General features: G+C 60.2%; 1 protein-coding gene across 1 annotated transcript; it reads left to right on the plus strand.

Annotated features, from left to right (window-relative positions):
* The first annotated feature begins 981 nt into the window (after positions 1-981).
* On the plus strand, positions 982-14,230 carry NRTN (neurturin). Its single transcript, XM_082835465.1, has 3 exons — positions 982-1,176; positions 10,877-11,092; positions 13,658-14,230. The coding sequence occupies exons 2-3, from the start codon at positions 10,924-10,926 to the stop codon at positions 14,080-14,082; spliced, it is 594 nt and encodes a 197-aa protein (XP_082691591.1). The 5' UTR covers positions 982-1,176; positions 10,877-10,923; the 3' UTR covers positions 14,083-14,230.
* The last annotated feature ends 120 nt before the right edge of the window (positions 14,231-14,350 follow it).

Here is a 14,350-nt window from a genome sequence, read left to right on the forward strand (position 1 = left end):
GTGGACAGCGGGCGTCGTCGTCAGTCTTAGGGTATCACTTGCTGTTTTAGGGGAAAACTTTGCGTCTCAGTTCTCTGGAATGACTTTCTTAGGAAGGGGCCTTCTTTTGCTTTCTTGAAAGAGGACCTGGGGAGGGACTAGGGGCCCCAGAGTACTCAGTGGGGTGCGGGGAAATTGTGGGCCATGATTACCGCCGGCCAGGGGAGTGTTGTGGCTCTTAATTCCGCGAAGGGGGATCTGAGGAGGGGTCTTGAGAGGTCCCGGATTTACGGAAGATGCGCCGTCGGGGTTCTTGGAGCGGGGATGGGAAACTTTTAATCTGGAGGGACTCTGTCCTGGGGATTCCCCCGAGGGGATTCCTTGGTGAGGGGACTTCTTTGGCACTTGTTTCCGGAAGGGGACCGGGCAGGACGTGGGGGAGGGGTCTGGCAGTAAGACCAGGTTCTCAATGGAGTGGGGGGGACGCTGAAGGTCGAGGGACTGGTGTCAGGGGCGCTGTGGCTCTTACCTCTGGGAAGGGGCCCTCGGAGGGGGGCATTCTGGGGCCCTGGCTTTTCTAAAGGATCGCCGCCGGGGTCTCTGGGGCCGGGGGACAACGCTGTCTAGGGGTGTGCTGTGGCCCCGCACCCTTGCCACCTGCGCTCTTCAGGCACCCTCGGTCGGGGGGGACGGGGCGGGGGCGGCTCCCTGTCCCGGGAAATCCGAGCCACCGCCCCTGGCCCCGCCCCTGGCCCCGCCCCCGTCCCCGCGCCGGCCGAGCTGTCCGCGGCGGGAGCGGCGGAGGCGGCGGGACAGAGCGCCGTGGAGCCGCTCCGAGCGCCCGGGCCCCTCGCGCCGCCGCCCCGGAGCCCCGCGCCGCGCGCCGAAGCCGCCCGCGCCGTCCGTGCGCCCCTGCACCCCGCGCCCTCCGAGCCGCCGGCCGTCCAGGGCACCCCCTCAGCCCCAGCCTCCACCGGGCGGGGATGGCCGCAGCCCGCGGCTGAGCGAGCCCGGGGGAACCCCATGGGCCGGCTCGCGCCGCGGCCGCCCCGCGGCCGCCCCCTCCGGCCCGGGGCCCCCCGGGCGCCGCGGGCCCAGGCGGCCCGGATGGCGGTCGCGGCGGCAGGGGCAGGGGCTGGGGCCGACGCGGGCGGCAGGCGCGGCTGCCACTGACGGCTAATCGGGCGCCCGGAGCAGGTAAGCAAGGGCAGACGGCGGCCCCGCGCGGTACCGGCACGGGGGGAGGACCGGCCCCAGGGACAGAGATTGGGAGGGCTTCCAGGGACTCCGGGTAGATCGGTAGTTTCCCGCCTCTAGCCAAGAACCAGCGTGTGTATGAGGGTATGGTCAAGGGGCGACAGGTCCGCGTGTGGCAGGGGCGCGGGGAGCGGGAGGGCGATCTTAAGCTTCTCTCCAAGCCAGGGTCTGGCCAGGAGAGGGGGGGTTCCCTGTCCGACGAGGCGGGAGCGCTTCTGCCTTCTCGGACGCCCTTGGGAGCGTCTGGAGAGGGGTGGAAGCGGGGGCAGCCGGAATCCCCTCCCCAGCCTCTAGGAGGGCGAGACCCAGACATCCCTTATGCCTTGTGGTCTACAAGGGGCCGCGGGGGGCATCCGGATCCCGCAGACCCTGGGCGGAGGGCTGCCGTCGCGGCCCAGCTGCACGCAGAAGTAAACATCTGTCAGCGGCGCGTTCCAGCCGCGTTCCCTGCGCGCCGCCGCCGCTGCCGCCGGGGACACGGTGTCCTCCGGTAAGGGCCTAGCTCTCTCAGCTCCTGGAGCCGCTTGTTTAGCCACAAGAGGGCGCGAAACCCTTTGCGGGGGGCGGGGGGGGGGCTTAACGGCAAAGACCGGATTTGAAGGAGAGGAGGCTGTCTTCCTTCCTCGCTTTTTACAAAAGGCATCTTGCTCAGGATGGTCTCAGAATTCTCCCAGAAGGTGCGGTTTGTCAGTTCGCAGTCTTTAGGCCGAGGGGGCTGCAGACAGTGGGCAGATGTGGGCTGGGACTGGAGAGAGAAGTGGCCTCTCCCAGGGGTGGAAGTCACCATGGTCCCCTCCCCAAGAAGTACTAGCATCCATATAGCATGGGGCCACTGGCCTGGCTCAGCGGGCCTGTGGTTACCTGCAAGGCTGGGCCACCAGCCCAGATTTGGGGAGCAGGACCAGGGGCCTAGGTGGGGGGCATGGAAGGCCAGACCCCTGACTTTCCTCACTCCTTTATGCCCCGCCCTGCATCCTTTTCTGTCTGTTCCATGACACTCTTTGTCTTTAAGAGCCCCGGGCTGAGGAAGCCCCAATGGGGCGTGACTGGTCTAGGCGGATGTCAGTGGGGGGAGACTCCCAGCTTTGCCAGCTTCTCCCCACCCCCCAGCCCCTTGCCTTGGGCCCTTTGGACGCCCCTCCCCACACCCTTCATTCTAGGACTGCTGAGGTTCGGGGTTCTGCAGCCGCTCCCAGTGACCTGCAAAGAGCTAGTTCCAGGGGTGCAGGGAAGAAAACAAAACATGCCCCCCTGCAGCTGGGCACAGTGTCTGAAATTCCACCATCACTGCTTGTCCCTCAGGTTATAGGCCTTAGTTTTCAGGGGGGTGAGAAGAGGATATAGCTTTCAAGAGCCTGGAACAGGAGAGAGAACCAAACAGTCTGCAGCCAGGCACAAGGACACAATCAAGACATTGTTTCCACCAATGTTTGTTGGACAGTGATGATGTGCGTGACTCTGTTTGATGTCAGGCTCCTGGGCCTTGTCCTTCCAGACTTGAATCCAGGGTGGAGCCCAGAGTGGGGAGCAAAGGCACTACCTCAGGGTAGGAGGGTCAGGGGAGACTTCCTGGAGGAGGGGCATTGCAGCTGGGGCTATGAAGGATGAGTAGGAGTTCTCTAAATGGGAAAGGCAAGGGCATTCCAGGTGGTGGGAACTGCATATGCAAAGATCTGGAGGCAGGAAATAGCATGGATGATTTTGGAAAATCCAGGGTGCCTGGGGTGACCATGGGAGGGAGAGACTTTTCTGAAAGGTTGACAGAGGGAGAACTGTACTGGGGCCTTCAAGGACGGATTCCTAGAGATGGGGGCTGGAAACACAGAGAGAGGAACGGGTCTTTAATGCATCTGGCATCCCTGGGCCCAGCCGTCTTTGCTGAGAGGCTGTGGGATTCCTCTGCAGATGCAATTTTCCTGGTCCCCCAAGGTGGGGCAGAGGGGTCTGGGGCCCTCGAGGGGAGATAGGGTCTTCCCTCTGCCCTGTGAGCATCAACTGAGCAGGCGCCATGGGAGGCTGGTTCTATTTCGCAGCTGAGAAAACTGAGGCTGAGCGAGCTGGAGGGATCTTTCCTTATGCTCAATGTAATTAATTCCCAAGCCCTAAGCTACTGTGTGCCAAGCTGTGTAGTAGGACGAAGCAGAGAACAAGACAGGCCCGGTGCCTGCTGCACTTGGCAGGGCAGGGGTGCAGGTTAGGGGGTGGACAGGAGGCTTTCAAACCAGCCAGCCAGCCTCCTGGACTTTCAGGAGAGGTAACAGCCGCAAAGTAAGCCTGAATGGGGCCTGGGACACTTCGGCGTGGGTGTTCAGGAGCGGAAAGATCTTCCCTTCAAATCCAAGTGAGCTCAGGCTTTGGCTGGTCCTGGAAGAAATCCAGCAGGTGGATCTCACATCCCAGTTGAGGAAACCGAGGCCCAGAGAGGGGCCGTGCTGAAAGAGCTCAGTGCGTCAGGGACCCAAGGCAGAATTTGAACTTGGGGACATGGAAGAGGTGACTTAGGTCCCCTGGTTCCTAGGAAACCAGTGTGAGGGTTTGAGTTGCATTGGGGTCTGTGCCTTGGTTTCCCTTTCTGTCAGATGGTCAGCTTTGTGTGGTGTCCTCCTGGCCACTCCCGGAGGACCCACGTCCCTCACACCACCCACCGGGCCCCATGCCAGCTGCTTAGCCATGCCAGGCCTCATTAGGCTGATCCTGTTATTGACCCCCAGGGAGGGCCCCCTGCCCGCCCCAGATGCCTGCGAGGCCGGTCCCAGACCAGCGAGAGCTGGATGAGGTGAGACTCAGCCGTGTGGAAATCAACCCGTCTCTCTGTCTCTGTCACACACACACACACACACACACACACGCATGCTCCCCGGCCCAGCCTTCCCAAGAACACACCCGAGTAGCGGCCGGTACAGGAAGAGGGCTCCAGGCACTGGTGGGGAATGGAGGGCTGACCCTGCGGGGCACAGGACACCCCCTTATCTTTCCTCATCTCCCTGTGCTGTCCCCTGGCCGTTTGCTCTGGTCACACCGGTCCCCTTGAAAAGCCATCATCCTGCCTCTGAGCCTTTGCTCGTGTGGTTCCCTCCACCTAGAACACTCTTCCTAGATCTTCATGTGGGCTCAGCACAAATGCTGCCTCCTCTGGGAAGCCCTCCTTGACCACTCAGCTTAAAAGCAGCACCAGTCACTATCGCTTCACCTTGTTTTATTTGGGGGCTGTTGTTGCACTGTCAACCTCTAAATTACCTTGTTTCTTTTCTTTCTTTCTTTCTTTGGCTGCGTGGCTTGCGGGATCTTAGGTTCCCCAACCAGGGATCGAACCTGGGGCCCCAGCAGTGGAAGCGCTGAGTCCTAACCAGTGGGCCACCAGGGAATTCCCTAAATTACCCTCTTTCTTTCTTTTTTTTTTTATTATCCATCTCCCTGATTGGATGGTGAGCTTGGCGAAGATGGGGGCCCAGGTTGGCCTTGGTCATCCTGAGTTCCCTGACTAGTGCAGCACACAGTAGGCACTCAATAAGTGTTGGGTGAATATGTTGGGAGCAGAACCCAGCCTGGCACACTGGGCTTTCTGCCATGTGGGCCATCTGTTTACTTGCTACTTCTGCTCTGCTGTGTGTCTTTGAGAAAACCTTTTACTTCCTTGGATCTCAGCCCCACTGGCCTCCCAAGCAGCAAGACCCTGCTTCTCCCTTTCCCCCCAGCATCACCCTCGTTACTGGGGTTGTGGAGACACTGAGAGAACAAGTTTAGAGTCAGACCCAGGTTCAACTGCAGCTCAGCCACTTAATTTCTGTGTGACCTTGAGTGAGTCACTCTACCTCTCCAAGCCTCAGTTTCCCTGTGTGGTAAATGGGGCTAATAATAATAATAATAACATCTTTTCCAGGGACTGCGGGGATAATCAAACATGTGGAAAGCACTTAGCAGAGTGCTTGGCACTAAATAAATGGAATAGCCAACACTGCCAGGTGTTAGTGTTATTATTCTTGGTCTTGTTGTTGTTATTAGGGAGGCCAAATGGTACAGTGGTCAAGAATGTGGAAGAGGGGGCATTGAGGCTGGGGCTTTGAGGGATGAGTAGGAGTTTGCCCAACCACCTGAGTTCAAAACCCAGCTTGGCCATTTACGCTCTGTTGGACCCTGAGGAAGTCACTTCAGTCTTTTGGACCTCAGTTTTTCTGTCTACAAAATGGTGATAAAATGGTCCACACCTTTCTATGAGGCACTACATGTAAAGTGCTCAGAACAGCACCAATGGTGTTGTTCGCTAGTGTTAGTATTAGCTAATTTTTTTTACTACTATTATTAACACAAAGCAGCCAACACAGTCTTCCCCAGAAATCACCCTCTCTGTATGTCCACCCCTCAGCCTCACTTTGGCAAAGATAGACCCAGATCCCCTTAAGGCAAGCTCAGGACCCGCGACTTGATTCTCAGAGTAGCAGGGAGCCAGCAATGGTTCTAGCGATTGGGCAGCAGGCAGCTCCTGGACTGGGGGAAGAAAAGGAGATGCTGGGCTCCCACCTTTGGGCAGGCCTGGAAGGTTCTGCTGGGGGTGTCTGTGCCTGCACCCTCCCATGAGGCCGCCCCACAGGCTGGCCTCCGACCCCCGCAGATGTGACATCGGAACCAGCTGTGCTAGCCAGATGTTCCTGGTTTACCCCCAGATGTGCGTCGCCAGCTTGCGCCTGCCCCGGCCTCCCGGTTCCCACCATGGGGTGGGGCTGGGCCCTGGGCCCTACAAGGGAGGGGGCACATTTCTGTGGGCTGTGGAATTTGTTTCTTGTTTTGCAGAACCATTGAATCTTGTCTTGAGAGAGGCGCAAGTCCCGCCCCTCATGGGGCCTCAGTTTCCCCATTAATGGAACCCTAGGGAACCCCCTGGGGCCACCTGGGGGAAAGGAGATGAACAGGGCTGCCCTGGGAATGGGCCCAGCTGCCAGCCCCAGACCTGTAACACTGATGGAGGAAACGGAATTAAGGGCGTGCAAGCACGTGTCTGATGCTCGGGGCCTAGCTGCTGCAGGACATCGGCCAGGCCTGCAGGACTTCGCTGAATGAAACGGCCCTCCAGATGAGCAAGGTGTCCTGTGCAGCCCCTTGTACAGATGGGGAACTGAGGCTCCAAGAGGGGGAGGAGCTTGCTCCCACGTTATCCAGCCAGGAAGAGGCAGATGGGGGTGCGGATTCAGCTGTCTGCACCCCAGGTGCCACAGCATTCGGAAGTATCCTTCCTCAGGGCTGGCCCACATGGGCAGGCCGCCCCCACAGCTGCCCATGTGGCTTCCCAGCCTGGCTCGCTCTGCCCGTGGGCAGTGATGACAGCCCCACAAGCCACCCGGTCATTCCCACAGTTCTGGGCAGCCCGCCTCAGGCCCTTTCTGAAGTTGGGGAAACAGAGGTATAGGAGGACCAGAGACATGTCTGGGAGTGAAGTGCAGAGGAAGAACGGTGCTCGTGGAAGGAGGCACCACAGCTCCACCTGGCAACGGTGGATGGAATTACCAAAGCCCGCCCTTGCCTTCAGAGGACCCAGCCCAGGGTGCCCCTCCAGAAGCACCTCCACCGTCCAGCAAAGACAGATGTGGACCCAGACACTATTTTGGCAGAACTGGGCAAGAGGGAGGGAACTGAGGCTGGGAGGGGGCAAGATGGGGAGCAGGAATGGCTTCCTGGAGGAGGGGCTCTAAGAGCTGGGGCTTTGAAGGATGAGTAGGAGTTTGCCTGATGGAGCCAGGCCCTGATTCCAGGCCTCCCCAGACTAGAGAGATGAGTGGATGGAAGGAGGGTTCCCCTCCCCTCCTTCCTCTTCCTGGGAACAAGCATGAAGTAGTTTCCTTCCTGAGGTCAGGAGCTCTGCAGGACAAAGGCTGTTGACCCCATGGACAGGCATGCCTGGCAGGTGTTCCCTGGGAAGCTCGATGGAAAGGTGGAGCCCTGGAACTTAGCCGGGACATCAAGATAATAAGCAGTGTTTCCTGGTACCATCAAGGAAGCTGCCAGAAACACCCACACACCCTAACCCTACTTCTCTGCTCTCTGAATAACTGGAGGTTTCCACCTGGCTGTGTCTGTGGGCTACTCATCTCCCCTGAGCCTCAGTTTCTCCTCCTTCCCTGCCCCAGCCCTGGGCACTCTGTGGCCTCCAGCTAGAAGTGGAAGTCTATCCCAGATCCCTCTTGCTGCACTTCAGACGGGCCTGGCCCCCAGGAAGGGAGGTGCCCCCTTCCCTGGGCAGTGAGGATTCTCCAGGGTCTGGACATTGTTGGGTTGGGAGGGGACCCTGGGCCAGGCCCTGTCTGGGCAGATGGGTGGCACCTGAAATGCCAGCAGGTGTGGGGCTGAGCCGGGTACCAGTAGCCCTTTCCCCTGGGTCACTCTGCCCCCCCCCCACTTCCCTTCTTCACACTTGCAGCCTGTGTCTGTGCCTCTCACTCTCCCCCCAGAATCTTTGCAGCCGGGGGCCCGCCAGCACTGGCAGCGTGTTCATGTGTGTGCCCCCCGGGTGTGTGTGCACGTGGCTGGAATGCGGGATGCAGGTGATGATGGGCACGCCCGTGCACGTACAAGTTCAAGTTCAAGTGCTCACAGGAGGGCTTGGAGGAGGCATGTGTGTGGTGTGCCCATTCTCTGTGTCAGTGTGCAAGAGACAATGTATCTCTGAGTGTGAAGGTGCTTGAGTGTGTGAGTGTGAGTATCGAGGGTGTGCAGGAGCTTCCACGGGCACGAGAGAGTGTAAGGGGTGTGATTGGGGGAGCTCCTGAGTGCAAGTCAGAGGGTGTGTGTGCACGTGTGCAAATGCTAGTGTGAGTGGTAGCACTTGATCGAGGGTGATCATGTTTGTGCATAAAATGCCCACGTGTGAAAGTGAAACACACTAGCATGTGAGTGTGGTGGTGTTCAGGTGTGTGAGTGTTTGAGGGTGTGTGCGAACACTGAGTGTGTAAGCGGGATGGCATCTGAGTGTGCAAGAGCCTGTCGGAATATGTGAGCGGGGTAGTGTCTGAGGATGTGTGTGCAACAGTGTTTGGGCACATGTGAGAGGGTGTGTGTGTGAGTGGGTCAGAGCGTATGTAAGCATGGGAACGCTGGGTGTGAGGGTGAGCCCCCAAGTGTGCCGTGTGAGTGCCCGCCTCCCCTTGACACAAGCACACACATCGTGCACACCTGGTCCCCTCCCTGTGCCCTCCACCACACCTGCTCCCTGTCAGGTCTGCCAGAGACAAACCAGTTGGGTGACCCCCATACAGAAAGGCCCATTGTTAACAGACGCTTATCAGCTATGTCTGCCGGGCCCCCTCCAACAGCGGCCCCCTGCTTTCCTGCCCCCCATCAAGGCTCTGGGGGGTCTGCGGCTCCAAGGGCTCCCGTGGCCGGGCCATCTCAGGGCTGGAGACCCATCTACCCTCTCAGCCCCCTGTTTTAGGCCGGCGCTGTGCAGAGGTCTTGTTCCAGTCTAACAGGGAAACCGAGGCACGCCACTCCAAGACTTGGGTGTGAGGACAAGCAGGGTGCAGAGTCCAGAGAGGGCGTTGCCCACCTGAGGTCTTGAGCCTGGGTGGGTTTCCCTGCCTGTCTCCCCTTCCCAGGTTGGGTGAGGCCACTAGAGTTCTAATCTCAGCTCTGTGACCCTGGGCAAGTCACTTCACCACTCCGGGTCTCAGTTTCCCCATCTGTAAAATGGGGACAAGGACTCGTGAGGTTGAAATGACTTAATAATACGCATTAAGTTTGTAGATTGGGATCTGGCATAAAGTAGGGGCTCGTTAAGAGTAAAGGCAGTGGGTTTGGGCACCTGACAAATGCAAGGGCTGACCTCAGCTTGCTGCACAACCTTGAGAATGAAATCTCCTCCCCGCAGCCCACAGGCCGTGCATGACCTGTCCCCATCCCCTCCCTGCCCTCACCTCCTCCCGCGCTCACTCTGCTCCAGCCACACGGGGCTGCCTTGATGGTTCCTTCAACAAGCCAGGCATGGCCCTGTCCCAGGGCCTCTGCACTTGTGCTGTGTCCTCAGATCTCCAGGCTGGGCCAGGGTTTGTTTACATGCTCCCATGTCGGGGAGCTCACTGTCCATCACCACCCCCAACAGTAATAATAATGGCGTATCAAATACCACCAATAGTGTAAGGTCCTGGGAATAACTCCACAGCATTTGCTCCCCCCCATGTGGTGTGTGTTATGTCAAAGAACCAGGGTGTGAATCCCAGATCCTTTCCTAGCTGTGCCCTTGGCCGAGCCCCTCTGTTTTGTGCCTCAGTTTCCCCAGCTGTAAAATGGAGGTTATAATGCCTCCTTCGTGGTCTCAGCAGCTGGTCTGGTACACAGCAGGCGCTTAATAGGTGTCCTTTGTTACTTACTGTCTGCCATAGCTCCAGTGCCGCTGCATCCATGGGGCGGGGGAGAGACGGTTCCAGCCTTACTGCTCTTAACCACACTCCACCCCACCCCCGCGCGTCACCACATGCAAATCACATGCAAACGAGATGCAAATAGAACGCAAATAACTGCTCAGCTCAGCTCTGGCCAGCTGCGCGGCCCGAAACACGCGCGTGGCGGCGCCCCGCATCCCGCGGCCAAGCCCAGGCGCTGACCGCCGTCCAGCCGGGCTTTCAGCTCTTCGTGTAAATGTTTACACCGGGCTGGCCGCCAGGCCCCGCGAGGGCCGACACCAGGCAGCCGGGCAGGGAAATGTAAACGCGGGCTGGAGGCCGCTCAGTGGCGGGGAGCTTCTCGGATAGGGTGGAGGTGTGGAGGTGCGCCTGGGTTATTAAACATCTACTGCGAGAACGACGCGACTAGGCAGCCACAACACTGAGTAATCGGTGCCCTAATGGGGGACGCTTAGGGCATTGTGGGGGCCCAGAGAGTGCCCCTGCGCCGGCCTGGGGCTGGGGGGTTGGAGCAGTCAGGGAAGGCTTCCTGAGGGAGCCGCCGTCCAAGCTAAGACTGAAAATTTAATGGGAGTGGGAAGCAGTGGAGAAGAGAATGTTCTGGATGGAAGAACCCGCTTGTGCAAAGGCCTGGAGGTGGGTCGAGGAGAGCTGTAGTCCTTTGCTGCCCACTTCTGGGCATTAGTTTGTCTGGAGGGGAAACCTAGGCTCAGAGAAGGTCAGGAAGTCACCCCCAGGACATCAACATGTCTCAACCCCAGGGCTCTGGCCTCCCGGACTGTATTCGAAGCACCACCTCTCCTCGCCGCCATGGTCCCACGGTGCCCCCTGCTGGGGATGTCCTCACCTCCGTCCCCAAATTCACTGGGCTCCAGCCACCCCAGCCTCCCGGCTGGATTGGCCATCTGGGGTCACCGCCCAGGACCTTTGCACTGGCTGTTTCCCCTGCCTAAGCCTAAGGTGCCGTTCTCTTCTGCCTGGCCAACTCCTACCTTTGTTCAGGTCTCAACTTTCCTCAATCCTCAGGAAAGCACTCTGGGACCCCCAGATGGGGGTGGTTCCCAGGTTACCCCTGGCACAGTGCCCACCCCGTCCTTGGCAGCGTTCTTCACAACCTTGTTCAGTGGTTCCTTGAATGAATCACTTCTATGTTATGATTGATCATTAAGCAGGAGTGGTTCAAAATCAGGGGCCCCACTGTATCTCCGGTGCCTGGTCCAGCACCCCGTGCCCGTTCATTTGTTGCCTGACAGACAGACGGAGGCCGTGTGGCTGACCATCCCGTGCACGCAGGCTGAGGATGCAGCGCTGGAAGGCGGTGGCCTTGGCCTCGGTGCTCTGCAGCTCCGTGCTCTCCATCTGGATGTGTTGGGAAGGCCTGCTCCTCAGCCACCGCCTCGGACCCGCGCTTGCTCCGCTGCGCCGGCCGCCTCGCACCCTGGACGCTCGAATCGCCCGCCTGGCCCAGTGTAAGCCCTCCCCCCGTCTTGGGTCAGATACCCCCAACGTCGCAGCGGCCACAATGGTGGAATTTCACGCAGTGGAGCAGGGCCACAGAGGCTTATTTTAGATGGGGTGGAGGGAGGGCGCAAATCCCCACAACGGCCTGGCTGCGGCGTCGGAGGGGATGGCCGCTAGGAACTGGGGTCTCTCGGCTCAGCTGTCACAAGGAATTAGGCTCTAGCCCTGAGGGGCCAGGGGACCAGATGGAGATTAGACCTGGGCATTCGGCCTGGGCGGCCACTGCAGCGCAGCGCGGGGGTGGAGGGAGAGGGAGGCCGAACCCGAGGCCCTAGTGACCTCCCAGGGTGGACAGGGACCAAGGGGAGAGGGAGACAGAGAGACCCCTAGAAATAGGAAGAGTCCTAGAAATGGGGAGAGACACAGAAACAGAGAGGCACAGAAGGAGAGAAGGATGGGAGAGAACGACGTGGGAAGAAGCTGGGAGGTATAAAAATGGAAACGCCCACCCCGGCGGGCGTGGCTGCCACGGCGCAGCTACCCACTCGCCCCTGGCGCCTGCGCTCTGCAGATTCTGTGGGGCCAGGGCGGTGCGTGGGCCTCGACTTCTTGCGCGCTCATCCACATGTGCACCCGCGCGGGCGGGGCGCGGGCGTGGCCCCCAGTGGGTAGGGGTTGCGTGCACGTCCGCACCCGCCCTGCCGGCCTACACAATCCTTCTTTCTTGTCCTCACAATGGACAAGGGTGGCCTCAGGCGCAGGCTCCACTTCCGCCCCTGCCGCTCCCCCCTACAGGCGGCAAAGTCCTTCCCAGGACACTGAGTCCCAGAGACCCGGGGGGTGCCCCCCAAAGCTAGCGCCCCAGGCCCGGGGGGCAAAGCACCCGTGGTGGAATTTCAGGCACCGGGGAGGATCTCAGCCCATGGTTGGGTCCTGCCTGCCTGGCATCCTGTCCCGGGAAGCAGCCCTACTGGGGGAAGGGAGTGGCTCCCGATCCCCTGAAGTCCCAATGTTCTAGGCCCTGGGACTAATGCGCTGATGGTGTAATTTCAGGCTTGGGCCAGGGGGGTGTGGACCTCATCTCTTTGTGTTCCAGACCCTGTGCACGTGGCCAGGCCTGCTGGAGGAAGGCAGGGACAGATAATATACTAGAAAATTATACATTGTTTACTTGAAATTCACATTTAGCTGGGCATCTGGCATCTGTATCTCAACCAGCAATGCCTTGAGTTAACTCTCTAGATACACACCTTTGGGGTGGGCACACTAAATGGTGGAATTTTAGGCATCAGAAGTGAGCCAGGTTCAACCTAACCCCAGAGCAGGCAGTGCCGGCCACCCTGCTCCTGCCCCTGGGCATGAAGAACTCAAAAGATGCTGCTCGGTGCCCCCCCACCCACCCCTTTCCACCCTCCCAGTCCCAGCCAAAGTGGGGACTCTGCAAGTCTCACTGAGCAAATAAGGAAACTGGGGCACAGAACAGGGCCATCACCTGCCTGAAACTACAAGGCTGACAGTGGCAGAGCAAGGCTCCGAACCTGGGCTTGTCTGCTTTCTGAGACCCCCTGTGGGAACAGACACACGCCCAGGGTGACAGACAGCCCTTCTCCCTTGGATCTCCCAGGAAGCTATTTCTTTTGACAGCCAGGTGCGCCAGCCTTGGGGGCAGGTGCGGGCTAAACTCAGGATTTCCTCTCCCAACTGCAAGTGTGACTGCCACCTGCTCAGGGGCTGGGAGCCCCCTGCCTGCAGACCCACTGTCAACACTGCCTGCCACTGCAACGTCTGCACTCATCTCCTGGGGCTGAGGAGTACTGCGGCAGGGGCAGCCACTTGGGAAATAAATGTAGACTGTGGGGTCCTGGGGATCTATGGCTCCAGGCACGAGCAGCTGCGGGAGAAGAGGGCCGGACTTGGGCCAAACCTGGGCACACGATGGAAGCAAAACTGCTGTCTGGGCTTCTCTCTCTCTGCCACTTGCACCTGCCTCGGGCACGTCTTTTCCCCTTTGGATGCCCAGTTTCCTCACCTGTAACATGGGGGTGGCCCAGCATAGGGGCGGGGGCAGCTGGGGCTGAGTAGAAACAGGGATTTGGGTCACCACACCCCCTGCTGAGCCCTCCCTTTTCTACAATGAGGTGAGAGCAGCTCAGTGAAAAGGGTCAAAATCCCATGCTGCTCTGCATAGGGATGGGGCCCACAGAGGGTGCTGGGGGCAGGGGGTGTCCAGAGGAAGACAGACACTCGAGTCAGCTCAGCTCAAGGTGGGGCAGGCTGGAATGTGGTACAGTATGTGCCAGGTTCTGAGCAGTCCACCGTAGGTGCAGGGTCCAGAGAAGGGTGTCAGTAGCCCTGGGGACCCAGCATGCGGGCGTGGATATGCACCCCCCGACACCGCCCAGAGAGGGTGCATGAGCGGGAATCCTGGAGCAAGATAAGTGGTCGGGAGAGGGTGCACTAGCACCTCTGAGTCTCCACAAGGGTCCTTTTTCTCAGGGAACAGCGAGGGTAGGGGGCTCCTTGCCACCCACCCACCCACTGACCCCCACCCCATTCTCTCCATCCCCTCGCAGACCGTGCACTGCTGCAGGGCGCCCCGGACGCGGTGGAGCTTCGCGAACTGACGCCCTGGGCCGGGAGGTCCCCGGGTCCGCGCCGTCGGGCGGGTCCCCGGCGGCGGCGCGCGCGTGCGCGGTCGGGGACCCGGCCGTGCGGGCTGCGCGAGCTCGAGGTGCGCGTGAGCGAGCTGGGCCTGGGCTACGCGTCGGACGAGACGGTGCTGTTCCGCTACTGCGCAGGCGCGTGCGAGGCGGCGGCGCGCGTCTACGACCTGGGACTGCGGCGCCTGCGCCAGCGGCGGCGAGTGCGGCGAGAGCGGGTGCGAGCGCAGCCCTGCTGCCGCCCGACGGCCTACGAGGACGAGGTGTCCTTCCTGGACACGCACAGTCGCTACCACACGGTCCACGAGCTGTCGGCGCGCGAGTGCGCCTGCGTGTGACCCTACCTCACCGGGCCTGGCGAGACGGCGGCCACGCCCCCCGCCCCGACAGCACCCACCGTCCCGCCTGGCAAGCCCCGCGACAGACTGCCCATGCACAGAAAATGCCGTCGAGAGCTCAGGACTCTCGCGATAACTGTACCAAGATAAAGTGTGGAAAATCGAGCCCCGGCTGTGATTACGCGCTCGGGGGGTGCCCACATGAGGGCGTACATGGAGGAGGCGCCATCTCCATTGGGAAAAGGGGGACGGGTGCGGGTACCACCTG

The sequence above is a fragment of the Leucopleurus acutus genome (assembly GCF_964270905.1).
Source record: "Leucopleurus acutus genome assembly, chromosome: 3".
Classification (NCBI taxonomy): domain Eukaryota; kingdom Metazoa; phylum Chordata; class Mammalia; order Artiodactyla; family Delphinidae; genus Leucopleurus; species Leucopleurus acutus.

Coding starts and splice junctions, on each gene's coding strand:
- NRTN (XM_082835465.1), top strand. CDS start 10,924: ATGCAGCGCTGGAAGGCGGTGGCCTTGGCCTCGGTGCTCTGCAGCTCC. Junction 11,093..13,657: donor AATCGCCCGCCTGGCCCAGT/GTAAGCCCTCCC, acceptor ATCCCCTCGCAG/ACCGTGCACTGCTGCAGGGC.